The 26,666-nt window shown below is 47.7% G+C and overlaps 2 protein-coding genes across 4 annotated transcripts in view; both read right to left on the reverse strand.

Moving 5' to 3' along the window:
* Positions 1–327: 327 nt before the first annotated feature.
* Positions 328–6,652, reverse strand: rpia (ribose 5-phosphate isomerase A (ribose 5-phosphate epimerase)). Its single transcript, XM_062469136.1, has 9 exons — positions 6,346–6,652; positions 5,468–5,528; positions 4,895–4,950; positions 4,606–4,665; positions 3,490–3,554; positions 1,978–2,046; positions 1,691–1,832; positions 1,224–1,323; positions 328–1,009 (listed from the first exon to the last, which is right to left on the reverse strand). Exons 1-9 carry the CDS (start codon positions 6,550–6,552, stop codon positions 912–914), a joined length of 858 nt encoding a protein of 285 aa, XP_062325120.1. The 5' UTR covers positions 6,553–6,652; the 3' UTR covers positions 328–911.
* Positions 6,653–8,826: 2,174 nt separating this feature from the next.
* slc4a11 (solute carrier family 4 member 11) overlaps positions 8,827–26,666 on the reverse strand; it is a 38,404-nt gene continuing 20,564 nt past the window's right edge. For 2 of the 3 annotated variants that reach the window (XM_062469079.1, XM_062469080.1), the window contains exons 6-21: positions 24,329–24,361; positions 21,516–21,597; positions 21,212–21,335; positions 19,713–19,922; positions 17,820–17,904; positions 17,215–17,340; positions 16,989–17,102; positions 15,723–15,855; positions 13,838–13,911; positions 13,529–13,733; positions 12,699–12,805; positions 12,418–12,583; positions 11,748–11,921; positions 10,901–11,096; positions 10,516–10,685; positions 8,827–9,176 (exon numbers count right to left, since the gene is read on the reverse strand). In XM_062469079.1, coding sequence (XP_062325063.1) covers positions 9,110–9,176; positions 10,516–10,685; positions 10,901–11,096; positions 11,748–11,921; positions 12,418–12,583; positions 12,699–12,805; positions 13,529–13,733; positions 13,838–13,911; positions 15,723–15,855; positions 16,989–17,102; positions 17,215–17,340; positions 17,820–17,904; positions 19,713–19,922; positions 21,212–21,335; positions 21,516–21,597; positions 24,329–24,361 — 2,066 coding nt within the window. In that variant the 3' untranslated portion in view covers positions 8,827–9,109. The remainder of the gene's footprint in view (positions 9,177–10,515; positions 10,686–10,900; positions 11,097–11,747; positions 11,922–12,417; positions 12,584–12,698; positions 12,806–13,528; positions 13,734–13,837; positions 13,912–15,722; positions 15,856–16,988; positions 17,103–17,214; positions 17,341–17,819; positions 17,905–19,712; positions 19,923–21,211; positions 21,336–21,515; positions 21,598–24,328; positions 24,362–26,666) is intronic. The other variant, XM_062469081.1, reaches the window with a different exon arrangement.

A 26,666-nucleotide genomic window follows, 5' to 3' on the forward strand; every position in this document is an offset into this window, starting at 1 on the left:
GGCCAAAACCATGGTAGTAATATTAACAAGACAGCCTCGCATTTTCACTGTTTACTATCGTTATACTTTTTTGGGGAGGGGGGGCTGGATATCCCCACTACTGGATCTGCTGATTATTCTGCAATGGATACTAGTACTTCATAAACACAATCAGACCCACCACACGACCGATTTAAGATAGACTTGGCTCCCCCTAATGGAAAGTAGGTACATTTCATATACAGAAGCACAAATTCAGTGAGCATAGCAACACAATCCTCTGACACCAAGGTGAGAAAGTGTTAATGGTGGTTTAAGAATCACCATGGAAAACACCACAAACCAACAGAGTCTTCATGGTTATTTATTTGGTCCTGTATTTAGCTGCAACACAAACCAGTGTACAGCAGCTCAATCTCACACTACAATCTCAAATCATCACAGTTGAATTGGTAGGAGAAACTTAACAAAACGCTGGTGAAAAATCATAAAACATCCTCCACAATCGAAGTCACAAAACCGCATCCTTAAATCTCTCAGAAGCTATGATATAAAACAAAAGTAAGGCATTGTGTGTCATGGTATTTTAGCCTGAGGCTAACACATCAAGTTAATTATGAACAAGGGTTATAATCTACAACTCTGTTGTCAAAGACAATCCACTGTCTTTCTACAACACCCAAACTTGAGAAAGGTTGCTTATTTTGTATGGTGTTGAAACAGGTTTGGCCATGACATGGCCTCCAGTGACGGCTTGCACACACAGAAACCACATGCAAGCAGACAGGCACAGAAGTTCACAGACATTCAGAGTACTGCTTGGGGAGGGGGGGAAGGGGAGGTCCTCTGAGGTCCTACAGCAGACTGGTCCTCTGAGGTCTTACAGCAGACTGGGCTGCTCCTGTGGAGGAAGTTATGATGCTCTGGATAACTCAGTTAACTGGAGGGTCTCTGGTCTTCACACTCCCGTCCTCCATCCCAAAGTACACCCTCTCAGCCATGCCCACAAAGAGCCCCGTCTCCACCACACCTGAGGGAGGGAGGGAGGGAGGGAGGGAGGGAAGGAGGGAGGGAGGGAGAGAGAGAGGGAGGGAGGGAAGGAGGGAGAGAGGGAGGGAAGGAGGGAGAGAGGAAGGGACAGATGGACAACATAGCAAGTGATCAGTGAGGAGAATGAAAGAGCAGGTCCTGGTCCTCTTACAGCGGGTCACGCAGGAAACGGACCGCCTCACCCCTGACCTCACCTGGGATCATCTTGATGGCCGTATTGACCTCCTTCCAGTTCTGGGCGTGCTCAAACTTCCAGTCCAGGATGAAGTTGCTGTTGTCTGTCACCACCGGGCCCTGGGACAGAACACAGAACCCTGATGAGAACACGCTTAGCACCGTCTCCAGTGACCCAGTTCTAGTCAGTTCCAACCAGTGGTCAAACAGAACTCTGGGATATTTTAATATTTATCACAGGGTAATATTTTTTTGGGGAAAAAATGGTGTGCTTTCCTCCCTCTCCATGGTCTGAACTTTATAGTTACAGTGCGACCCTGACAGACAGTAGCAAACACCAAGAGGACAAGGACAAGCAACAGCAAACAATACACACACCCAGCCACGGACAGGAGCAAAAACCAGGCAGGGAGGGAGGAACGGGGAGAGAGAAAATGAGGGAGAGAGAGGAAGAGAGAAAGCGAGAGAGAGAGAAAAAAGAGCTCACGGCCTTGCTGACGGCCATCCTCAGGACGGCCTCCCCTCCGAAGCGCTGAGCAATGGTCCTGGACACGGGGACATAGGCTACAGGCAGCACCTCAATGGGGACACCCTTCTTCCACTGCTGACCCAGACACCTGGAGTCCTTCCTAGCACACACACAGGGAGACATGCAGAGACACACACACACACACACACTCACACGGAGAGAGACACACATTAAACTCACACTCCAAGCCTCATCTAGTTAATGTCTTAGTATTTAAACTCTGTCAAATACACACACACACACACCTGTAGTCAGCAATGACAATGAAATGTTTGGCACATCCTGCCACTATCTTCTCCTGCGCCAGACAGCCCCTATTATGAAGAGAGGAAGACGGAGAGGAGTGTAAGAAGGAAATATGGATAGAAGAGTGTGAGGAGAGAAGAGAGGAGTGTGAGGAGAGAAGAGAGGAGTGTGAGGAGAGAGGAGAGGAGTGTGAGGAGAGAAGAGAGGAGTGTGAGGAGAGAAGAGGAGTGTGAGGAGAGAAGAGAGGAGTGTGAGGAGAGGAGTGTGAGGAGAAAAGAGAGGAGTGTGAGGCGAGAAGAGGAGTGTGAGGCGAGAAGAGAGGAGTGTGAGGCGAGAAGAGAGGAGTGTGAGGCGAGAAGAGAGGAGTGTGAGGAGAGAAGAGGAGTGTGAGGAGAGAAGAGAGGAGTGTGAGGAGAGAAGAGAGGAGTGTGAGGAGAGAAGAGAGGAGTGTGAGGAGAGAAGAGGAGTGTGAGGAGAGAAGAGGAGTGTGAGGAGAGAAGAGAGGAGTGTGAGGAGAGAAGAGAGGAGTGTGAGGAGAGAAGAGAGGAGTGTGAGGAGAGGAGTGTGAGGAGAGAAGAGAGGAGTGTGAGGAGAGAAGAGAGGAGTGTGAGGAGAGAAGAGGAGTGTGAGGAGAGAAGAGGAGTGTGAGGAGAGAAGAGAGGAGTGTGAGGAGAAGAGAGGAGTGTGAGGAGAAGAGAGGAGTGTGAGGAGAGAAGAGAGGAGTGTGAGGAGAGAAGAGGAGTGTGAGGAGAGAAGAGGAGTGTGAGGAGAGAAGAGAGGAGTGTGAGGAGAGAAGAGAGGAGTGTGAGGAGAGAAGAGGAGTGTGATGAGAGAATAGGAGTGTGAGGAGAGAAGAGGAGTGTGAGGAGAGAAGAGAGGAGTGTGAGGAGAGAAGAGAGGAGTGTGAGGAGAGAAGAGAGGAGTGTGAGGAGAGGAGTGTGAGGAGAGAAGAGAGGAGTGTGAGGAGAGAAGAGAGGAGTGTGAGGAGAGAAGAGGGGAGTGTGAGGAGAGAAGAGGAGTGTGAGGAGAGAAGAGAGGAGTGTGAGGAGAGAAGAGGGGAGTGTGAGGAGAGAAGAGGAGTGTGAGGAGAGAAGAGGAGTGTGAGGAGAGAAGAGAGGAGTGTGAGGAGAGAAGAGAAGTGTGAGGAGAGGAGTGTGAGGAGAGAAGAGAGGAGTGTGAGGAGAGAAGAGGAGTGTGAGGAGAGAAGAGAGGAGTGTGAGGAGAGAAGAGAGGAGTGTGAGGAGAGAAGAGAGGAGTGTGAGGAGAGGAGTGTGAGGAGAGAAGAGAGGAGTGTGAGGAGAGGAGTGTGAGGAGAGAAGAGAGGAGTGTGAGGAGAGAAGAGAGGAGTGTGAGGAGAGAAGAGAGGAGTGTGAGGAGAGGAGTGTGAGGAGAGAAGAGAGGAGTGTGAGGAGAGAGGAGAGGAGTGTGAGGAGAAAGGAGAGAGGAGAGGAGTGTGAGAGACTGCTGTGTTGTTCTGGGATTTGGAAGGCAGACAGGGGGACCACACCTACCCTCCTCCTTTAATCAGGGTGAGGGCAGAGTCCACTTCATCTGCCCCGTCAATCGCTACATCCAGCTGGGGGGGAGAGGAGGAACAGGGGAGGGATGGAGGAGTAGGGGGATGGGGAAGGTGAAGAGGAGGAGGGGAGTGAAAGAGACAACTTATCAGGCCAGCACACAACAGACCACCAGATACTGCTGACGCACATCAACATGTCAAACAGATAGTAGAGTGCATAGTCTACAGCAGATAGCAGTAGTAGACAGCAGACAACAGTGGGTGGTGGTGTGTAGTAGAGTATAGATGGTGTGTAGTAGAGAGTATAGATGGTGTGTAGTACACAGTATAGATGGTGTGTATTAGACAGTATGGATGGTGTGTAGTACACAGTATAGATGGTGTGTATTAGACAGTATGGATGGTGTGTAGTACACAGTATAGATGGTGTGTAGTAGAGAGTATAGATGGTGTGTAGTACACAGTATAGATGGTGTGTATTAGACAGTATGGATGGTGTGTAGTACACAGTATAGATGGTGTGTATTAGACAGTATGGATGGTGTGTAGTACACAGTATAGATGGTGTGTATTAGACAGTATGGATGGTGTGTAGTACACAGTATAGATGGTGTGTATTAGACAGTATGGATGGTGTGTAGTACACAGTATAGATGGTGTGTATTAGACAGTATGGATGGTGTGTAGTACACAGTATAGATGGTGTGTATTAGACAGTATAGATGGTGTGTATTAGACAGTATAGATGGTGTGTATTAGACAGTATGGATGGTGTGTAGTACACAGTATAGATGGTGTGTATTAGACAGTATGGATGGTGTGTAGTACACAGTATAGATGGTGTGTATTAGACAGTATGGATGGTGTGTAGTACACAGTATAGATGGTGTGTATTAGACAGTATGGATGGTGTGTAGTACACAGTATAGATGGTGTGTATTAGACAGTATGGATGGTGTGTAGTACACAGTATGGATGGTGTGTATTAGACAGTATGGATGGTGTGTAGTACACAGTATGGATGGTGTGTAGTACACAGTATGGATGGTGTGTATTAGACAGTATGGATGGTGTGTATTAGACAGTATGGATGGTGGGGCTCCAGTACCTCTGGGTGGCGGTCCAGGTCTGAGAGAGGTAGGCCATGCTGCAGGATGAGCTGACGAGCCTAGGAGGAGATCCACACAGCCTTACTGACAGACATACAAAACAAAGATAGAACCCTAACCTCTAGTGATAGAACCCTAACCCTGTAGTGATAGAACCCCAACCTCTAGTGTTAGAACCCTAATCCTGTAGTGATAGAACCCTAACCTCTAGTGATAGAACCCTAACCCTGTAGTGATAGAACCCCAACCTCTAGTGTTAAAACCCTAACCCTGTAGTGATTAACTCACCTGGAAAGAAGTGGGGACACACACAATGTTGAGTTTCTCCTGACGAACTCTTTCCGCTGAAACAACGTTGCAACATCATACTTAACCCTCCTGCTGCCTTCGGGTCACATGACCCAAAGGTTCATAACGAACCATTGTTGTGTTTACCCAATTTTACCCAATACAAAAACAAATAAAAATAATTTTCTTTTAACCATTCCAATGTGGGGGGTCTGAGACAGCCCGACAGTTAAAAGAAAATGCTTCACTTTGTTTTTGTATGAGGTAAATTTGTCGCAATACGACGGTGGGTCACAATGACTGATGGGTCAGAATGACCCGAAGATAACACAAGGGTTAACATTATAACGTCTTTATCCACAACATACTTCACATATGAACATCCCCATACAAAACATATGATTGTCACAGAACATTGCATCATATCCTCCTCATCACACATGAAACACGTGATTAGATAGAAATGAATTATTCCTGAAGATAAATTCTGAAATCATCTACACACTTCAGAAAACAAGATGATCTCTAATTTGTACATATGTATCCCCACAAAGAAGCCTGAGCAGTACTCACCTAATCTGTCCACTGCATAGACGATGGTGGATCCACTGCCCACTCCCAACACCTGGTTGTTCTAAATGTGGAAAGAGAACGTACATTTGAAAATGTCCCACCATAGAAAACAAAACACAGCTCTGTAGTTACATTTACAGTAAAAATTCATGGATCAGCAGTGCATAGTTCGAACATTGTTTCGGTAGTTAACGTATGATTACAGTGCAAAATAACAAGACCCCGTCGGAAATCTATCTGCTACCATGCACGGTGACAATAACATCTGCGATTAGAACGGACAAATTCGCAGTTATCCCAAGAAGTGATATGCAACATGTTTTAATGACAATGAAAGATACTTGATTACACCAGATGCTTCTTCCTGGAAACGTTGGTTGCTTGACAGCTTGCGAAATCATTATTTGGTCATCAGGTTCATGCAATTCACAATAATCAATCTTAGTCTTGAAAAGTAGACCTCTTAAATCACTTACGTAACGTTCAAACATTCAACATTAGTAGCTCTAGCTAGGTAATGGCAGAGTTAGAAAGGTTGAGTAAGGTTAACTTTGCAAGCTACACTACACCTTGTCCGTAAGTGATAACGGATAAGAACTGCACTGTGCTTAGTCGTAAACTGTAGTCCTTATTCATCAGCATTTCGATATAGTCTACATGCTTTCATTTTGTATTATACCAGTTTTGCTCTGTAGCACGAAGTCATTTCGCAGATGCTGGACGTTCCTAATTATCGTTAGTTAGCGAGCTAGCTAGCTAGCGCTCCCGTACTGCTGCCTTGCAGATTGTTTAGCTAGCTGAGAAACCCATATCACAAACATTACATAGCGATGGCCTCAGAGTACATGCATCGAGTCATTAAGCTTTATGTTTCTCACCTGCACATGGTTGTCCACCGCTGCGTAGCCGGCCAGTTTCTTAGCCTCTTCTGCCATGACCACCGAGTCACTGCGCCCCGTCAACAATCGCACGTGCTTCTCAGCCTCTAGATTCTGGGGATACTTCCTCCCCGAAGAGGCGGAAAACAGCCCAGCAGCGTGGGTGTGACCAGAGCCGACCCACCTCTGCAGTCGTAACATGAACATGAGATGGTCCGCAGCCTCCCAATGCCATTTACTTTACGGATGAGTGTTGCTTAACATGGCGAGTTCGCAGTTGTGTTTTTCCTGCTAGCAGTAAACTAAACTATATACCGAGAACAGTCAGCATCGTAATATGCACATGATTTGGATATCTGCGAATCAGTTGATTGCGCATTAGAGCTACGTTCAGAACAATTTCTAAACAAGTACAGCGTTGACGTTTTAAAATCTCAACAAAAGTTCAAGGGACCACCGTAGTAATCATCACTATTACTCTTTATTTGGCAAACAGCTTAAGATCTCTTTTTCAGTGTACAGTATATACCATAGTAAACGAACACATTCTGTTTGATAAACGTTTATCATATTTTAACATTTTACAGCTTACAAATATAGCTGATCTTTTTGACAAAATTACAGATCTGTTTCACACCTAAATTATTCTATATATGCTATATAAAAATCCACAAATTATACATTCATGATTAGAAAAAGTATATAATAGTAAAACACCACAGTAACCTCAACAAATCAAATTGGGAGGTGGGAGGTGTAAGGTTTCACAAACAGATACAAATCTTGACTCAATCTGCGGGAGTTGACTGCAATTGAAATGAGGAGCCTTAAAGATTTCAAGGAACAACAACAACAGCCTACTGCCATACAAGAATAATATAGTAGCCTTCTGGCTCATCTGGTACAAAGTTAGAAACGAATACCTTGTCATGGACCGTGTGTATAATCGAGAAAACTAAAGTTTGAATGGCAAACTGTAGGCCTACATATTATTTACGTAGCCTAATACATATATCTCTCACCAGCGCTGTGTTAAGGATTAGTCAGGGGATTATGGTAATGTGTTCAGCTCTTTCCTGTAGCCTACTATCTTGGGTGCCTAATGAGCCATTTACTTATACTTAAATTGACTTGAAACTGAGATCTTTGTTACATCATTAAAACACAGTCAACTGCCTGGGAAGCTGCCATTCTTCAGGGAACTATAACCACAGTAATAAAACATGTTATTCTCCCTTACATGCTCAAATGAATGATCGCTAAGAATGGAATGTAACTTGTACCATTGGTATGAACTCGCTTATAGCGTCATCCTGCCTGCCACCTGCAGGTCTGCAGTGGTGCACAGTGGGACAGCCTGAGACTGGGGCAGCCGCGGTTGGGATTGGATGCATTTGGGATGCATTTAGACTAACAGTATTGCTGGATTCACGATCATGGTGGGACAGTGTCGTGAGTGAGTTGTCTCTTGCAGGACTTGCAGCATTATAAACTTCTTGTTTGTACATGCCTTGTTAGGATAACATGTCATCACTAGATGTCACTACGATGGCTGTATATCAAAAACCCAGTTCTTCAGCAAACAAGAGTGCAAGTGTATATAGTATAGAAAACATATCTTTTTTTGTTACTAAGATAACTTCTCATGACATCTGGATTATATGACGAGTTTTGCAAGCACTAATCTGATCATAAACAGGTTTACTTAAAACAGGGCTAAAACAGACACGCACAACTTTTGTGTTTGAAGGATCAAACAAGCTTCACCAGGAGGTCTGAGCCCGAACCTTGATATGGTTGGAAGGATTTTAAGTAAACACTAACACAAAGCCCTATGTAAGAAAGATATTCAGACAGATACATAGATAAAGTTGGGAAACAAAATGAGAGAACATATTATATTATTAATAAACAATATAATTATTTCCAAATTAACAAAGAAAGTAAAAACCTTATTGTTGATTTTATATGCCCCTTTCATCTTAAAGACAAACATTCATTATGAGAAATAAATATCTATTTAAATTGCAAAAATATTTGAGTAAATCGGCATAATATACATTCTTTAACTAGATCAAATTTGGACTGACATTTACTTATAGTTCAGTGGAATGTATTATGCATTAGATAATGGGGTGATTGCTTATCCTCCACCATAATGTGAGGCTTGGTGTGAGAGAGACAGAGAGAGAGAGAGAGAGAGAGAGAGACAGAGAGAGACAGAGAGAGAGAGAGAGAGAGACAGAGAGAGAGAGAGAGACAGAGAGAGAGAGAGACAGAGAGAGAGAGAGACAGAGACAGAGAGACAGAGAGACAGAGAGACAGAGAGAGAGAGAGAGAGAGAGAGAGGGGGGGGAAATAACACTATTATCTTCTCATAGTGAATGTTGCTACCTCCCAAAATCAACAGGAATCTAAATGAAATGAGAGCGGCACATCTTGCTGCCTCCATGTCAGTCATGGCAACACAAACGTCTGAAGGGAAGTGAACATCGGCAGATGAAGACGCTGCGTGAGTGCCAGGCAGCCAGAAGACACTCTGGCGGCTCTGCAGTCTTATGCTCGTCTCCTCTGCCTCCTTTCCTTCTCTCTTCAACTCCTTCCTCCTCCTCTGCTCCACCTCTCCGCCCCCCCCCCCCTCCTCTTCCTGTCTTCAGTGCTGCACCACCATGGATGTTCTATTCTATTATAAAATTAAACAGTCTATTTACCTGCATTTAAAAATACAAATCCCAGGTGCCTGTTCCCCAAAGTCTCTATCTAGCTACATGTGTTGGGCGTCCATAATATCCAGGTATTTGGCCTGAATGATGTGAGGAAGCACACAGTTCCTGTGGAGAAAAACGAGACACGACTGTTAGCTGCAGGAGGTTAATTCCCAGTGGCCTGTACTACCCTGCAGGTGAGATTAGAGGCCTGTACTAGCCTTCAGGTGAGATTAGAGGCCTGTACTAGCCTTCAGGTGAGAATAGAGGCCTGTACTACCCTGCAGGTGAGATTAGAGGCCTGTGCTACCCTGCAGGTGAGATTAGAGGCCTGTACTAGCCTTCAAGTGAGATTAGAGGCCTGTACTACCCTGCAGGTGAGATTAGAGTCCTGTACTAGCCTTCAAGTGAGATTAGAGGCCTGTGCTACCCTGCAGGTGAGATTAGAGGCCTGTACTACCCTGCAGGATTTGGGGTTAGGTAACTTCAGGTGTAACCCTTGGGTTTTGGTGTCACGACGGTGGTTCACTTGTTACATCACCATGGTAACTTCTGCTTCTCGGGAGCAAATCATGTTCAAGATAACAGATCAACACGTATGAAAGCACCGCTTACTGACCAATCGATTCTGTTAGAAAATAGCATCATCGTTCCTAGAAGATCCTGTGACCTTGGTGCTCACATTCTGGAGTGGGTCTCTTAGGAAGATTAGTTTTTAGAGTCTGACAACACCCTTTGGGCTTTCTCTGACGAGAATCTAGCCTATATGAAAGATATAGATTCTCAGCGGAGGAAATGGCTTATCAGTGTCAGCTTCTTGAGCCTTATAAGCTCATAACCTTATAAGATTGCCAAGTAAGCCTACTTTCAGGGTTGAACTATGTTTTATATTTGTTCTTTATTCTCTCCCAAGACCGTTTAACACAGCCAGGGCTGCAGATAGAAGGAGGCAAAAATTGTCTTACACACCATAAGAATACATGTGGGCAATACACAACTGAAATGACTGTCAGATGTACTCCTGCATTAATTATGGGACAGTGATATTGATAAGCCCACTAATTTATGCATTCACACAATCGGCAAGTTTCCGCCAGATTTTCTTTCCTGCCTGTGGGAGCAGCAATTGTGTTGATTTTAGCCTAGATTACATATTTCTATTCTTCTTATTAGTTTATTATTATAGTTTTCTCATCTTGTATAAAATATGCAACTGGCACTTGCCCATGTCTGAGATCGGTCATACGGAGCAAACATCGCCCCTTTTACGTGAATGCGCTCATGGCTAGATTGGGAAAACCTGTGTTGAGTTAACGAGTTGATAACCACCATGGTGACACCTCTGATGTCTGATTGTGGTAGTCAGGCTTAGTGTAGCCAGCTAACAAAGAGATATCCTGGGTCTGTTGAACGTGCTCCATGGTATAGGTCTCTGGCCTGTAAGGATCCAGTGGGCCCCCAGTACCTGATGGGAATGAGCAGGGCCATGAGCACAGGGAAGATCATCTTGGTGTAGGGCAGTGGGTACATGCCGAACGCACACAGCACCAGCAGCTGCACCATCTGCAGGAAGGTGAAGTAGTGGATCTTTCTCTGGGGGACCTTGCGGATGTAGTGGGTGGGGGGGTAGGAGGTCTGGTGGGGGGAGGAGAGAGAGAGAGAAGCTGAAGAGAAGACTCATATACACAATAACTTGTGGTCAGGTGTGGTGTGGTCAGGTGTGGTGAGGTGTGGTCAGGTGTGGTGAGGTGTGGTCAGGTGTGGTGAGGTGTGGTGAGGTGTGGTCAGGTGTGGTGTGGTCAGGTGTGGTGTGGTCAGGTCAGGTGTGGTCAGGTGCCTTCTCCCCCCACCTGTTCCTTCAACAGGAGAGCCATGCGGTCACACATCTGGTTCCCGTCGATGGAGGTGAGGGCGATGTAGAGGAAGAGGCCATACAGCACCGGCTTGGGGATCCACTGCAGGGGCACGGGCAGCAGGAACACAGACACGCCGATGAAGATGTTGGCCGCCAGCGACGTCAGCCTGGTCTCCTTCACCTGGACGATGCTGTGGAGGCACGGTGGTGAGGGGGACACACTGAGGGACACACGCTACTCAGCCATCCAGCTTTCCATCCGTCCATCGATCTATTGCTACATTTATATCCATCCATCCAGGTGTGTTGTTGCTCTGCATGAGGAAAAAGAGGATGGCGACAGAGGAGCAGACAAGCAGGAGAGAGACAGAGAGAGAGACAGAGAGAGAGAGACAGAGAGAGAGAGACAGAGAGAGAGACAGAGAGAGGAGCAGACAAGCAGGAGAGAGACAGAGAGAGAGACAGAGAGAGGAGAGACAGAGAGAGGAGCAGACAAGCAGGAGAGAGACAGAGAGAGAGAGAGACAGAGAGAGGAGCAGACAAGCAGGAGAGAGACAGAGAGAGAGAGACTGAGAGAGGAGCAGACAAGCAGGAGAGAGACAGAGAGAGAGAGACAGAGAGAGGAGCAGACAAGCAGGAGAGAGACAGAGAGAGAGAGACAGAGAGAGGAGCAGACAAGCAGGAGAGAGACAGAGAGAGAGAGACAGAGAGGAGCAGACAAGCAGGAGAGACAGAGAGAGAGACAGAGAGAGGAGAGACAGAGAGAGGAGCAGACAAGCAGGAGAGAGACAGACAGAGATAGAGAGAGGAGCAGACATGTAGCTGAGGTGCTGGTGTCTCACGTCTCGTAGAGGTGTCCTCCCTCCACGTGCTGCTCCACCACGGCCAGCTGCCGCACATGCAGGGGGGAGTGGGGGAAGGCGGCATGCATCCATGGCAACCCCAGCACCGACATCAGCATGTTGATGAGTCCTGAGAGCATCAGGTCCCAGTGGTATGCTGTGCCTTTCAGCAGCCTGCGCACACACACACACACACACACACACACAGTTCATATACCAGCTTCTACACACATGCAGCATGAACACGCACGCCTTACTCTCTCTCACAAACACACATTCTGCACGCACGTCTATGCATTCATCTTGCACACACGCACGTGCACACACACACCAGCGCACACACAGACGCATTCAAAGACAAATATCCCTCCCCCAAGGTTCTGTGTTAACTTAGTAATTGTTCTCTTTTTCTGTATACAAAGTGTGCACGCACAAGTAGGACACACACACACACACACACACACACACAAGTAAAGCAAAGTCTTACACAACCGTCACATGAAAGGACATGCAGACCTTCAGAATGTCGTGGCACCGAAGCCATGGCTACAGCCTTCTGTCAGCAACATGTCAGCCAGGACAGCAGCTGTCATTCTCCCCCTTGACCTCCCCTGCCCTCCCCCGACCTCTCTTGGCCCCCCCCCCCCCCGGGTTTCAGAAGCACTCCTACCGGTTCTCCGGTGCATTGGTCAGCGACACCACAATGGTCTGGTCGATGAAGATGAGGATGGCGAGGAGCAGGCCCAGACCCATGGCACTCAGAACGTTGATGGCCGACAGCTTCTCAAACGGAGCCAGGTTGAACATGGGGGTGTTTTTAAAGTTGAACACTGGGACTGTGGAACATAAACACTCACATAAGCCCTATGGAGAACTGATGGCGTGGAGGAGACAGAGGAGGGGAGACCGAGAGGAGGAGGAGAGGAGAGGAAACAGAGGAAGACTACTGACGCTCTATGTCGTTGAACAGGTAGGATCCTATAAAGGAGCACAGCAGGATGGAGATGGGCAAGGCACAGTCTGACAGCAGCTCCCTCACCTTCACATGCAGGAACGGACTGAGACAGAGAGAGACAGAGACAGAGACAGAGACAGAGAGAGAGAGAGAGAGAGAGAGAGAGAGAGAGAGAGAGAGAGGGAGAGGGAGAGGGAGAGGGAGAGGGAGAGGGAGAGGGAGAGAGAGGGAGAGAGGGGAAAATACAATTACTTTAGACAAGGACAATGACTGCAATTCTGACACTACTTACTTGAGAGTCCAGTTTTCTTAACACAATTTAATCGGAGCCACAATGATTTGATTACGCAAAAACAATCAGAGAGGGAATCGTTTATACGTTTATTAAATCAGTGTGTGCTGTAAAGCCTTAATGATACCTCGTCCTATGTCTGACAGGGGTTCTTTTAGGTCAGTGTCAGTAAGGTGTTCTGCACACTAATCTTCTCTGTGTACCCTGCATCCTACCCTCTGTGTCCTACTCTTCCTCCTACCCCCTTCCTTTTACCCCCTACATTTTCCCTCCTACCTCCTACCCTCTGTGCCCTACTCTACAACTTCTACCCCCTACGTCCTACATCCTACCCCCTACCTCCTCCCCTCTCCCTCTCACCTCCTCTTAAACTGGTACAGGGTGTATCCCATCCTACCTCCTCCCCTCTCCCTCTCACCTCCTCTTAAACTGGTACAGGGTGTATCCCATCCTACCTCCTCCCCTCTCCCTCTCACCTCCTCTTAAACTGGTACAGGGTGTATCCCATCCTACCTCCTCCCCTCTCCCTCTCACCTCCTCTTAAACTGGTACAGGGTGTATCCCATCCACAAGGTCCCCAGCATGAGCAGCAGACAGAGGACAGGCCTCTCCCGGGTGCACACGATGGTCGTCTCCTCCGTCACGTTGACCCCCAGCTGCCCCCACCTGTCCTGCAGCGGCTGGGAGGCCCCCATGCTCCCATTGGTCAGTGTGGGGGAGTGGTAGTATTTGTGAAAGACTGGGGCGAGGAGAGAGCATCGCAACATTGATCCGTCAGCATGCTAATAATCGCCAGGTGGAAGAAGGGGCAGATGTCAGGGGTCGTGGTGACGAGCAGCTTACTTTTGATGGTGCCTTTTAACGCGTCCACCACGAACGCTATGGAGATGAACAGAGCGATAATCTCCTCGGTGGACCTGCAGCATCACAATACCCAGAAATGTGGTCAAGTGATGTCATGACATGAGGTCAGTGACGTCCTAGTCACTGTACAAAGATCAGCTGTCTTGCGCTTTAACTTTGGTTGAGCAGTTCTCAAGTGCCTCAGGTCTTAAGCTGAACATTTCCAAGTGTGAGATCCTCTCTCTCTCTTTATTTATTAATAATAAATCGTTAAAAGAGATGAACATGGATTTTCTGGACTTTATCTGGAAAAATGAATCCCCAATCATATATTTAACCAGATTGGTGGTCTTTCTTTTGTCTTAAAATGTAACTATGCCCGTACCAAATTACCTGTCATGTTGTCTAAATTTCACCAACAATGTCTTCTTGCATGGAAACTGTTTCATTCACAACTTCTCACCTCATAAAAACACTCATTTGGAACAATGCAGATATTACAGTTACAACTAAATTGTTTTTCTCTAGATGGTTTGAGAATTAAATTCACAATATTATTTCTTTGTTTGATAGATCTGGCACTATACTGACATATGAACAATTTCTGTCACGTCATAGCCTCCCAGTCACAGTTAGGGAATTTAACTCACTCACTAAAGCTATCCCTAAGGGGTTAATCCAACTTATCAAAAGTCACCTTTCTTTTGGTATGGACAATGCAACACAACATAAATTACTTTTGAATGGGATTGATGTGATAGACAAAGTGTGATAAACATATTCGCCAGATCTTTCAATTCAGAAAAGAATAACACCTAGAAGGAAATTCTACTGGGGATCTTTGGTTCGGGACATTAACTGGCAAAAAGCCTGGCTGTTACCGAGTAAATACTGTACCACAAATAAGGTAAAGGATGTTCACTTTAAAATTCTACATAAAATATATTCAGTGAATGTCAGTATAGCAAAATATACTGACATAAGCTCTGCTTGTTCCTTTTGTGACAACACAGATGAAACAATGTGGCATCTCTTTTTTGAGTGTGAGAATAAAGTTTATTAAGGACTTAAATTATTATCTTTTTAAATTATCGTATTCTCTTACTGCAAATGATTTCATCTTTTATTATGAGAACCCTGTGAACTACCCTTTGGAATATGTTGTAAACATTTTTGACTCTGCAAGCCAAATTTGTCCTCCACAGACAAAAATGACTACAAGGACAGAAATGGACTCGCTTCTTAATTCTCTTTGTTTGGTTAAAAATAACCAAAAAATTGTACTTTTATGTCTCCTCCACACGGTTGTGAAAAGTTAATTCATTCTTTCCTCTGTTCTGTCATTTTTCTGTCATTGTTGTTTCTCTGTGTATGTTTTAGTGTACTGCTGTACCAATATAATGTATGCTGTTCTTTGTTTTTTTTGTATTGTCATTATGCATCAATATATATATATATATATATGTTTTTTAAGTAACCTGTGGACAGTGATGTCATATGTGGTCAAGTATGTCATATAAATATGTAGTCACTGGTCAGTGATGTTATAGTAACATGTAGCCAGTGATGTAATAATAGCTAAATACCTAGACATGTGGTCAGGTGTGTCATAGCAACATGTTAGTGATGTCATAGCAACATGGTCAGTGATGTTATAGTCAGTGATGTCATAGCGGCACAATGACCAGACATGTGCTCAGTGATGTCACAGTAACATGTGCTCAGTGATGTCACAGTAACATGTGCTCAGTGATGTCATAGTAACATGTGCTCAGTGATGTCACAGTAACATGTGCTCAGTGATGTCATAGTAACATGTGCTCAGTGATGTCACAGAGGCCCGTGGGGTCGGGACTCGTGTGATATTGCAGGCGAACAGGCTGACCTCTTGAAGAGCTTGACTATCAGACTGGCGTTGAAGACTCCTCCCAGGATGAGGAAGAAGCTGTTCCACAGGCCGATGCACGCGTAGAACGCAGTGAAGTTCAGATCGTAGTCATCACAGATCCCTCGAATCACTGCAGGCACACAGCCACATCACCGCGGTCACACACACAGCAGATAAGCCTGACCATCACATCTCGTAAGGTGTAGCCTAGCGTGATTCCCTCGCCCCCCTCCTCCTCCTCCTCATTCTATAGAGGGCATCCAGAACTATATGGGTGTACGATGCCTGCCTGTGTGCTTGCTACACTATATCCCTACCAAACAACCTAGATACTACACATCAGCAGTGAACAGACTCTTCATGTAACAGGACTGACTGGTGGTTGTCTGCTGCTAAAAAACACATCACTCTGACAGAGAAAAATTACACCCTGGGGAAGATGCAAAAATGTGAAGAAAAAAAAAGGCTGCAGCATTTGATGACTTCATTTAGACTTCAAAGCAGCCAGACTACTAAACGAGGACACAGGCAGAGCAGTGAATGAATGAGATGTTTCCTCTTGTGTATTTGTGTCCAGATGAGTGAAGATTTCACAAACAAACCACGGTTTTACTCAGACAAACACTCCTGGTAATGGTCTCCAATCAGGCCCACCAGAATGGGCTTAGTGCGATCCTATCACAATGACTTCAAACATCACCAGACCACATCCAAATAAACAAGTTCGATATTAAAACTGCATCTTGGCATCACTGGCCATTAGTGGATCTCCATTCCACAGCTTCCAGCAGTCAACACAACTTAAATTCCAAACAAAACAAATACAATAATTACAGACATACATAAGTAAATAAACAAATTGCCAAATAAACCTCTCTACTGTAGTGTATTCCCAGCTAGGTCTCCCAAGGCCCTGGGGAACTACGGCTGCCTCTCTGGGTTCCAGACATCATCTACTGACTATCCCCAAACACTATTGGCATTTATCTGATGGAGCGGAGGAGTGAGTGTGAGGGAGAGAGAGATGGAGAGAGAGAGAGAGAGAGAGAGAGAGAGAGAGAGAGAGAGAGAGAGAGAGAGAGAGAGAGAGAGAGAGAGAGAGAGAGAGAGAGAGAGAGAGAGAGAGAGAGAGAGAGAGAGAGAGAGAGAGAGAGATGGAGAGAGAGAGAGAGAGAGAGCGATGGAGAGCTATGGAGAAAGAGATGGAGAGAGAGAGATGGAGAGAGAGTGACGGGTGAAGGTGAGGGAGCGCGTGAGACATACCAGATATGTAGATAGCCAAAGGAGCCGTGGTGAGAGGCACGACCAGAGGAGAGCCTGCAAACAGGGAGTAGATGATCCCTCCGATGCTCTGACCCACGATGGTCTTCTGGACGTCTGGGGACAGCAAGCACGGACCCTTTAGAACACAGTCACGTGTGTGTGTGTGTGTGTGTGTGGGGGGGGGATATGCATGTGAGGTGTGTGTGTCTACGATGTGTGTCCCTACCAATCTCGCCGCGCGTGCTCTCGTCGTTGAGGGAGCCGAAAGCAATGGCAGGGAGCAGGATGGCGATGTAAAGGAAGATGGCGGTGGTCATGTACTTCAGCAGGGACTTGTTGCTGCCCACAACACCTGAGGAGACATACGTCAGGTCACACCGGGTAGAGGAGGAAGGAGATGGAGGAAGAAGAGGAGGTGGAGGAGGAAGAGGAGCTGGAGAAGGAAGAGGAGGTGGAGAAGGAAGAGGAGGTGGAGGAGGAAGAGGAGGAAGAGGAGCTGGAGAAGGAAGAGGAGGTGGAGGAGGAAGAGGAGCTGGAGAAGGAAGAGGAGCTGGAGAAGGAAGAGGAGGTGGAGGAGGAAGAGGAGGTGGAGAAGGAAGAGGAGGTGGAGAAGGAAGAGGAGGTGGAGAAGGAAGAGGAGCTGGAGAAGGAAGAGGAGGAAGAGGAGGTGGAGGAGGAAGAGGAGGAAGAGGAGCTGGAGAAGGAAGAGGAGGTGGAGGAGGAAGAGGAGCTGGAGAAGGAAGAGGAGGTGGAGAAGGAAGAGGAGCTGGAGAAGGAAGAGGAGGAAGAGGAGGAAGAGGAGGAAGAGGAGGTGGAGAAGCCCCAACCTACCGTCAGTGAAATCAGAGGGGTAGAGGGGCAGCCTGCGACACAAGTCATCGTAGATTCCTCTTCCAGCCTTGAAGAAGTCCTTACACTGTGGACATACAGAGTCATGTAGCACTGCACACTGCCAGATACACCATAAAGATACCAGCTAGTTCATTACGATCCATTTGTTTTGTTGGAACAACAGCAGTGCACACAAGCTGCTGCTGGGAGAACTTTAAGGGGCGTACAGCAGGAGGGCCCTGAGAACCAAACAGTGGCATCATGCACGAGGAGGTCCAGCACCTGGTCAGGGTTTCCATTTTCACGCTGTACGTTATCCTGCTCATTACTCTACTTACTGAAGAAAAAACAATCACTTGATGCAAACATGAGCATTTAAAAAAGATTTTTGATTTCATTCTTTTTTTATTGCTTCAGCTGAAAACAATAGTACGTTAGCATCCACATCAGTGGCCTGTTATTCAGTCCTGGGTCTTGTTGCAGGTGCCTGGGTTCAAATCCAACCTGGGAAATTAACTGCACGGCCTCCCTTCTCTATCTCTACTTCAATAAAGCAGAAATGCTTTTTGAGGTGTATCATATAGGCACTTCTTTCAAGGTATGTAAATGAGTACTTAAGGTGTGTGCTTCTATGAGAGCTTAGTGGGTTTGGGGGGGAAGTATAGGAGGGTGAGGGACTGAGGGTAAACATCTCTCTTCTCTTATCTGACATTTATGTGTCTGTTTTCAGCCCCCCCCCCCAAAAAAAACGGTGATCTTGATGTAAACACCCTGGAATGCTGAAACAAAAGGCCTCATTTCTCTCCGAGCTGCTTTTACGAAGCCACACAAGCTTGTCCATTAAAAACCTATACATAATGAAATCATTTATTATTACAAGGGTGTGTGTGTGGGGCAGACTGCCATGGCCCCTGGCCAGAGCCCGGCCCTGCTTTGATAAACAAGGTTTCCCAGAGAAATATTCGTCCACCTGTTTGCCATTCGTCAGAGTGGGTGATAGTGTTCGGGAGAGGGAGGGGGTGGGGGGGGGGGAAGAGTTGAAACAAAACACACAACAACTTGGCCCCATTTTATTTCTGGAAGTATGAAACAAATGTTGTGGTGGGTGGTCCTGCTAGGCCTGCTGAGGTAGGAGGTGGGCTGAACCCTCCCCAGGAGGACTCTGGCTGGAAGACTGTCTGCATGTCTGCCTGTCTCCCTCTCTGTCTGCATGTCTGCCTGTCTCCCTCTCTGTCTGCCTGTCTCCCTGTCTGCCTGCGATGTAGGAAGCCATGAGAGAGGCTGTGAGGATGCAGGAGGTTAGGAGAGAAGCTGTAAGGATGTAGGAGGCTAGGAGAGAAGCTGTGAGGATGAAGGAGGCTAGGAGAGAAGCTGTAAGGATGTAGGAGGCTAGGAGAGAAGCTGTAAGGATGTAGGAGGCTAGGAGAGAAGCTGTGAGGATGAAGGAGGCTAGGAGAGAAGCTGTGAGGATGAAGGAGGCTAGGAGAGAGGCTGTGAGGACAGAGATGGAAGGTTATTCATCTGATGAGGAAGGCTGGCAAAAGTTTATGCTGATTGATTAGAACGAGAAGAGAGGGGGACTGGAGCAAGCAGAGGAAAAAGGGCATCTCGGAGGAAGGGAGGAAGAGAGAGAGTACGAGAAAGCAAAGTAGAGAGAGGGCGGTAGAGAGAGAGGGGTAGAGAGAGGGAGAGATGAAGAGACGAGAGAGAGAAAGACAGGGAGGAAGAGAGAAAGTGTAAGAGGGAGGGAGGAAAGGGGGAGGTAGAGAAAGAGAAGGAAGAAGAGAGATGGACAGAGGTAGAGAGAGAGGGAGGTAGAGAAATGGACAGAACAGAAGATCAACCTAACACCCCCCACAACCCCCCCCCCCCCTCCTCTCCACAAACACACACCTTGAGAGGTTTGTGGCTATGGGGGTCTGTCTCCTCCTCCTCGACGGTGGTGGGCTTCTGATTGGCGGCGGTGAGCTGGTGTCTCTGGAAGACCAGGGCCTCCTTGAACTCCTCCTGGGTCTTGGTCTCCAGCAGCTTCTGCCTGAAGGAGATGTCAGAGAACATGGTGGCAAAGGTGCGGCCCAGCTCCATCGCTGTCTTGGTGCTTTTCTGTCAGGAGGAGAACAGGAGATGGAGCAAACACAAAGCTCAAACTGCCACAGTCTTTCACTAAGCTGTCTGGGTTTCTTTGTGTGTGTGTGTGTGTGTGGTATCTGTGCTTATAAGTGTGTGTGTATCAGCAAATGTGTGTGTGTGTGTGTGTGTGTGTGAATGTATGTGTGTGTGTGGATATGTGAATGTGTGTGTGTGGAGAAGTGAATGTGTGTGTTTGAGAGCTTCTGTCCCAGTTAATCACATCTCCCAGAAATGGAATGGTTGTTCTTCTAAATCTGGTAGCTGGTAGAGGTGTGTGTGTGTGGGGGGGGTGGGGGTGGGGCAGGGTTGCTGGTGGAGGTGTGTGGGGTGTGGGGCAGGTTTGCTGGTGGAGGTGTGTGGGGCAGGTTTGCTGGTGGAGGTGTGGGGCAGGTTTGCTGGTGGAGGTGTGGGGCAGGTTTGCTGGTGGAGGTGTGTGGGGCAGGTTTGCTGGTGGAGGTGTGTGGGGCAGGTTTGCTGGTGGAGGTGTGGGGCAGGTTTGCTGGTGGAGGTGTGGGGCAGGTTTGCTGGTGGAGGTGTGGGGCAGGTTTGCTGGTGGAGGTGTGTGGGGCAGGTTTGCTGGTGGAGGTGTGGGGCAGGTTTGCTGGTGGAGGTGTGTGGGGCAGGTTTGCTGGTGGAGGTGTGGGGCAGGTTTGCTGGTGGAGGTGTGGGGCAGGTTTGCTGGTGGAGGTGTGTGGGGCAGGTTTGCTGGTAGAGGTGTGGGGCAGGTTTGCTGGTGGAGGTGTGGGGCAGGTTTGCTGGTGGAGGTGTGTGGGGCAGGTTTGCTGGTGGAGGTGTGGGGCAGGTTTACTGGTGGAGGTGTGGGGCAGGTTTGCTGGTGGAGGTGTGTGGGGCAGGTTTGCTGGTGGAGGTGTGGGGCAGGTTTGCTGGTGGAGGTGTGGGGTAGGTTTGCTGGTGGAGGTGTGTGGGGCAGGTTTGCTGGTGGAGGTGTGTGGGGCAGGTTTGCTGGTGGAGGTGTGGGGCAGGTTTGCTGGTGGAGGTGTGTGGGGCAGGTTTGCTGGTGGAGGTGTGGGGCAGGTTTGCTGGTGGAGGTGTGTGGGGCAGGTTTGCTGGTGGAGGTGTGTGGGGCAGGTTTGCTGGTGGAGGTGTGTGGGGCAGGTTTGCTGGTGGAGGTGTGGGGCAGGTTTGCTGGTGGAGGTGTGGGGCAGGTTTGCTGGTAGAAGTGTGTATGTGTGTGAGGGGGGGGGGGGGGTAGGGTTGCTGGTAGTTTGTGAGTGTGTGTATGTGGGGGGGGAGGGGGTTACCATTTTGAGGGGGGCCAGGATGAGGATGACGTAGCGGACCTCACAGCAGTTCTCCCCCCAGTTCTGAGGACGCTCCAGACGAGAGATGCACACGTGCCGCCTCTGCAGGCTCTTCACGTTGCACCTTCAACACACAGGTCACAGGGGTCAGCGACCTTCCCATACACAGGTCAGCGACCCTCCCACACACAGCTCATTCAGAAGCGGCTAGCCAAGCCTGCTCCTCAGATCACTGTCATTATCATTAACACCCTCTGAGTTCTTTATTCCCTAAAACACACACACACAGAGAAATGTTACTTACAGGATGCAGAGCCAGGACTGCTGGTACTGAATCCCCGTTGCCGTGGCAGTGACCCCTTGCATGGTCTCTGACAGCAGGTGCACTGTAAGAACACCACAGGTTAACCCCTGACCTTTACCGTGGCCTTAACCTGAACCCCAGCCCTAATGCTAATCATGACCCTAATCCTGGTCTTAAACCTGACCCTAACCCTATCCCATACTCACCCTACCCTACCGTAACTCAACCTCACCCACCCTGATCCTAACTCGATCTCAGCAACCTTAACCCTAACCCACCCTCACCCACCCTCGCCCTAATTCAACCTCACTGTAACACACCCTGATCCTAACCCACCCCACCCACACCCCACCTTGAACAACAAACACAGCACCACGTCTACATGCACACCACACCACAGCAGGCTGGATGCTCCATCCGACACATACTGGAACACTGAACGGAGCGGAGGGTTCACATGGAAACCAAAGACCTGCCTGACGGTTCTGTCAGCGTCGTCTTTGTGATGACTTCCCAGCAGCGCTGCTGGTATACCCGAGGCAGCTACAGAACCCCCCCCCCCCCCCCCCCCCCCCCCAGGGTGCAGAGCCAAAGCCGGGTGTGTTTGTTGTTCTCCTGTACTGACTAGTTTACCGAGTCCAGGAGACATGTTGGGTATCATGAGCAGCTAGCCACATCATTTCCCTATCAGTGTGATTCTCCCTGCCCCCCCATCCCCCAACCCCCCACCCCCCGTTCCCCCCATCCCCATCTCATCAATAAGACATTCTCCATTCATGCCAGAAAATGATGGGTGTCGCCATGACAACAGAATTACTGAGCCAGAGGAGGGGGGTGGTGGTGGTGGGAGGGGGGCAGAGGGGGTTAGAGGAGGTTGAGAAAGAGAGGGAAAAAAGGAAAGGAGAGACAAGGGTGAGTAGAAGGGTAGTGAGAGAGAGAGAGAGAGAGACAGATGCTCAGAGACACACTCAGAGAAAAAAGAAAATGAGAGAGAATAAGATGGACTGGGATTCAATTAATAGCACTAAGCCTGACAGGCATGTCATAATCAAAACCTTCCAAATTCTCATTGACGTCAGTGAGCTGCCTGAGTTTCCCCATTTCAACAGGCTAGCAGACTAATCACAGTCTATACCAACAAACTAGCATGATAGCAGGCTAGTTACAGTCTACCAACAGGCTAGCAGGATGGCAGGTTAGTCACAGTCTACTCTATACCAACAGGCTATCAGTCTAGTCACAGTCTATACCAACAGGCTAGCAGGCTAGTCACAGTCTATACCAACAGGCTAGCAGGCTAGTCACATACCACACCAACAAGCTAGTCACAGACCAGACCATCAGGCTAGCAGGACAGAAGACTAGTCACAGGCATGTCTAGGGATAGAGATCCACCACTCAGAGCAGACAGACAGACAGCTCTAATCCCACTGGGCTGGGACATGGACAGAGAGAGACATATCAGTTGACTCAGACACAGAAGGGACACACTGGACATGGTTATTCATGTCAGTGCGCCTGCACAGCTGCTGCAGGGGTGCGTTTGATGTGTGAGATGTGTGTGGGCAGACTGTCGCTGCGGTCCACCTGTCTGTGGTCACCAGGCTGGACCGGCAGCTGGCCTAAACGCAAGTCATTAACATGCTGCCACGCTGGACACTGTTTCTGTTTTTGAGATTTCTTCTAGATTTCGTCAGTGTTTGATGTGTTGACACACATTGTAAGCTCACAGAAACACACACACATTGTATATCAAACACAACACACTTCAATGGAAAGTGGGTTGTTCTGAGGACGAGAAGCTAGGAGTCTGGTTGGCTGGTCTCCTTTGATGTGACTGCCTATTGGCCTATTGTAGGATTCTTTAACCGAGTTATACGCTTGGTAAAGTTTGGAGGGGAAAAAAAACGCTCTCCAATTTATTTTCAATTTTCTTAAACTGCATGCGAGGATAATGCTTGCAGAAATTAGCGGTTGGTTGGTGTACACAGAGCAGATAGCCTGCCAGACTGTTTGTCACGTGACCAGTAACTTCAGACGTCCTGCTTGGAAGCGTGTGACAGCGACGGGAAGGCCTGAGGGAACGCGCTCCTCAGAGCTCAGCGGCTCGGGAGCGTTCCCCACTGGGACGCCTCTCCACTGGACACGACGGCAGCATGAAATGACACAACAAGCCCTTTAACCCTCAGGATACATCCCATAATACTGGCAGATGAGTGCACGCTTGGAGAGGTGTGTGAGCGTCCCTGAGGGCAGGGGGGGGCGGGGCCAGAAGCCCTTTCTAGAAAGGGATCAACACTCTCCACCCCTGCTTACACCAGGCACATTACACCACAGCCAATCACAATGCAGAAGACACATGCTAAATAATGTGATTGGCTGATGAGAGGGTCACTAGGAATGGGTCGATTACAAGTAAGGTAACTTATGGGCGATGGAGAGGGGAGGGGGGGGGGTATCTGCAGCTCGTCACTGATAGGCTACAACGATATCCATATCAATGCTTAAGGCTTCATCACTACTCAATGGCCATTTTGGTAATTTTGCCCAACAAATACAGAAGACTGATCCAGATGAAGGGATTTAAACTGAGTCAAAGCACAGATGTTTCAGTAGAAGAGTTTGTTTGTATCTCTGGGACATGGCCCAACGTTTGACTAGGTTTCCCTCCGACCAGCTCATGGCTCAATACATCGACCCAGTCCTACACAGCAGACGAACAAACACTCTGATGGGGATGAGCTCTGAAGCAGGACACATCACAACCTCATGGTGGCCAATGTTGACCTTCTCATCCACTTCGCACAGCTTACCGTCGTCAAAGAAAACGAAACTTTGAGACTTGGCTGCACAAGGGAACCAAGGAGAGGGGGAGAAGATTGGATTTAGACATATGGACGGAGAGGAGAGAAAACACTGATTAACTTTGGAATTTTCTGTCACCGACTGCTCTCTGCACACACACACACACACTCCCCCTCTCTCTCTCTCTCTCTCTCTCACACACACACACACACACACACACACACACACACACACAGTACTTAGTCATTCACACACATACATATGTGGTGAACCAAAGTTTCATTTCCTCCCTTGCTCAGCCTCGTGCATATTAAACACAATGTTCCTGGGCAGCCCCCCCTTGTGTCTGCCATCCGCAGAGGAGATGGGATCTTGATTACCGTCTACACACTATTACCTCAAAATGTATTTCATCATCGATAAGGGTGAAAAGTCAAACTGAAACAAAAGAATTCTCCAATTTAAGTGGAAGAATGGAGAAGAGCTGAGGCCCCAGGATCATTTGTCATGTCAGTTTCAACATGAATAAGCAATGAGATGATTTAATTTCTTATTCTGACTTGTCCCCCGGTGGCGGAAGGCTATCCCTGGTGTTTCTAGAGAGTCGTGCTGGAAGGTACGGTTGATAAACAGGTACACACAGATGTTTCGCAACACCCCCGCCCTTGACAACCCCCCCCCCCCCCCCCCCACCTACACCCATCCTCACATTAACCACAGGCTTGCACGCTGGGTGAGAGGGAAAAGAGTCCTCTTGCATTTTGTTGAATAAAAATACAACATTTTGGGCATTTTGATTCGAGTCAACAAATAAAGCAGGAGGGAATTATGTAAATGGAGGCAAAGTGAAGAGCCAGCGAGATCGATCAGAGGTGACAGTAATTTCAGGAGGAATTATAGCACAATCATCATAAACAGCACCCACAATCAGAGACACAGGGAGACACGCAGAGGGAGAGAGAGACATAGCAAAAGAGAGATACATATCAAAAGAGAGAGGAGGAACGAAGGGTGAAAAAAAAAAGAGAGAGAGAGAGAGAGAGAGAGAGAGAGAGAGAGAGAGAGAGAGAGAGAGAGAGAGAGAGAGAGAGAGAGAGAGAGAGAGAGAGAGAGAGAGAGAGAGAGAGAGAGAGAGAGAGAGAGAGAGAGAGAGAGAGAGAGAGAGAAGCAGCAGTCTCTGAGGATAGAAGCATAGAGTGATTATTCAAAAGTTGTCAATCATTTTAGTATCATTATCATCATCTTAGTAGTCACCACAGGTGTTATGGGTTCAACAATTCAACCGCTTATTTTACTTCTACAGTAGTGGTCCATTTTACCTAAAGAATAAACTGTAGTTATTATTGATAAATTTACTTTTTAGCTAAAAAGATTTTTTACCAATGTAAAAAAAAACATTACTATTTGGGGATAGTTCTGCTAATTATGAAATGGTTCTAATCTCTCTGCACTTTATCAGGCAGCCAAGGCATGCTACATCCTGATAAATCCTCTACCCTGCCTCTCCTCTGCCTCTAATCTACCCTGCCTCTCCTTGATCTCCCCTCTCCTCCGCCTCTACACCCTGCCTCTCCACCTGTCTTTACTCTGCCTCTATCCTGCCAAGTAGGAGTCTAGTGTGGTCTGGTCAACTCAGCTTATTGTAGTGCAGCCTACTGTCAAATGATTAAACAACCTGACATCCTGAGTGGGGCTATGTTGCTGCAGGAAACCCCTCTAAGTCTGTTAGGAGATGATGAACCAGAGACATGTGGCTGTGATGAACCAGAGACATGTTGCCATGGTAACTCAGAGACATGTTGCCGTGGGATCAGACAGACAGGAGAAGCTCTGAGGGAAGTTTAAGGAGATAGTTGCTGCACGAGTTATCGATGACAGAAGTTAATTATCACCTCCTAGATTAGTGTGAGCTACGGACACACAAGCACCTTCTGGCTAGAAAAGTGTCAGGCCAGAGTCTGCTACCCTGACAGGCCTGACTGCCCTCTGCCTACCCTTTCTGTTCCACCTACCCTGACTGTTCCATCTACCCTGACTGTTATTTTATCCATGCTGACTGTTCTCTTATCTACCCTGACTTATCTGATCTATTCTGACTGTTCTTTTATCGATCCTGACTGTTCTGTGATCTAACCCTGACTGTTCTCTTATCTACCCTGACTGTTCCATCTACCCTGACTTATCTGATCTACCCTGACTGTTCCTTTACCGATCCTGACTGTTCTGTGACCTAACCCTGACTTATCCACCCTAGTGGTCAGTTATTTACATTTACATTTAGTCATTTAGTCTCTTATCCAGAGCGACTAAGTAAGTAGTAGTAAGTACAGGGACATTCCCCCGAGG

The sequence above is a fragment of the Osmerus eperlanus genome, chromosome 9 (genome assembly GCF_963692335.1).
Source record: "Osmerus eperlanus chromosome 9, fOsmEpe2.1, whole genome shotgun sequence".
NCBI lineage: Eukaryota > Metazoa > Chordata > Actinopteri > Osmeriformes > Osmeridae > Osmerus > Osmerus eperlanus.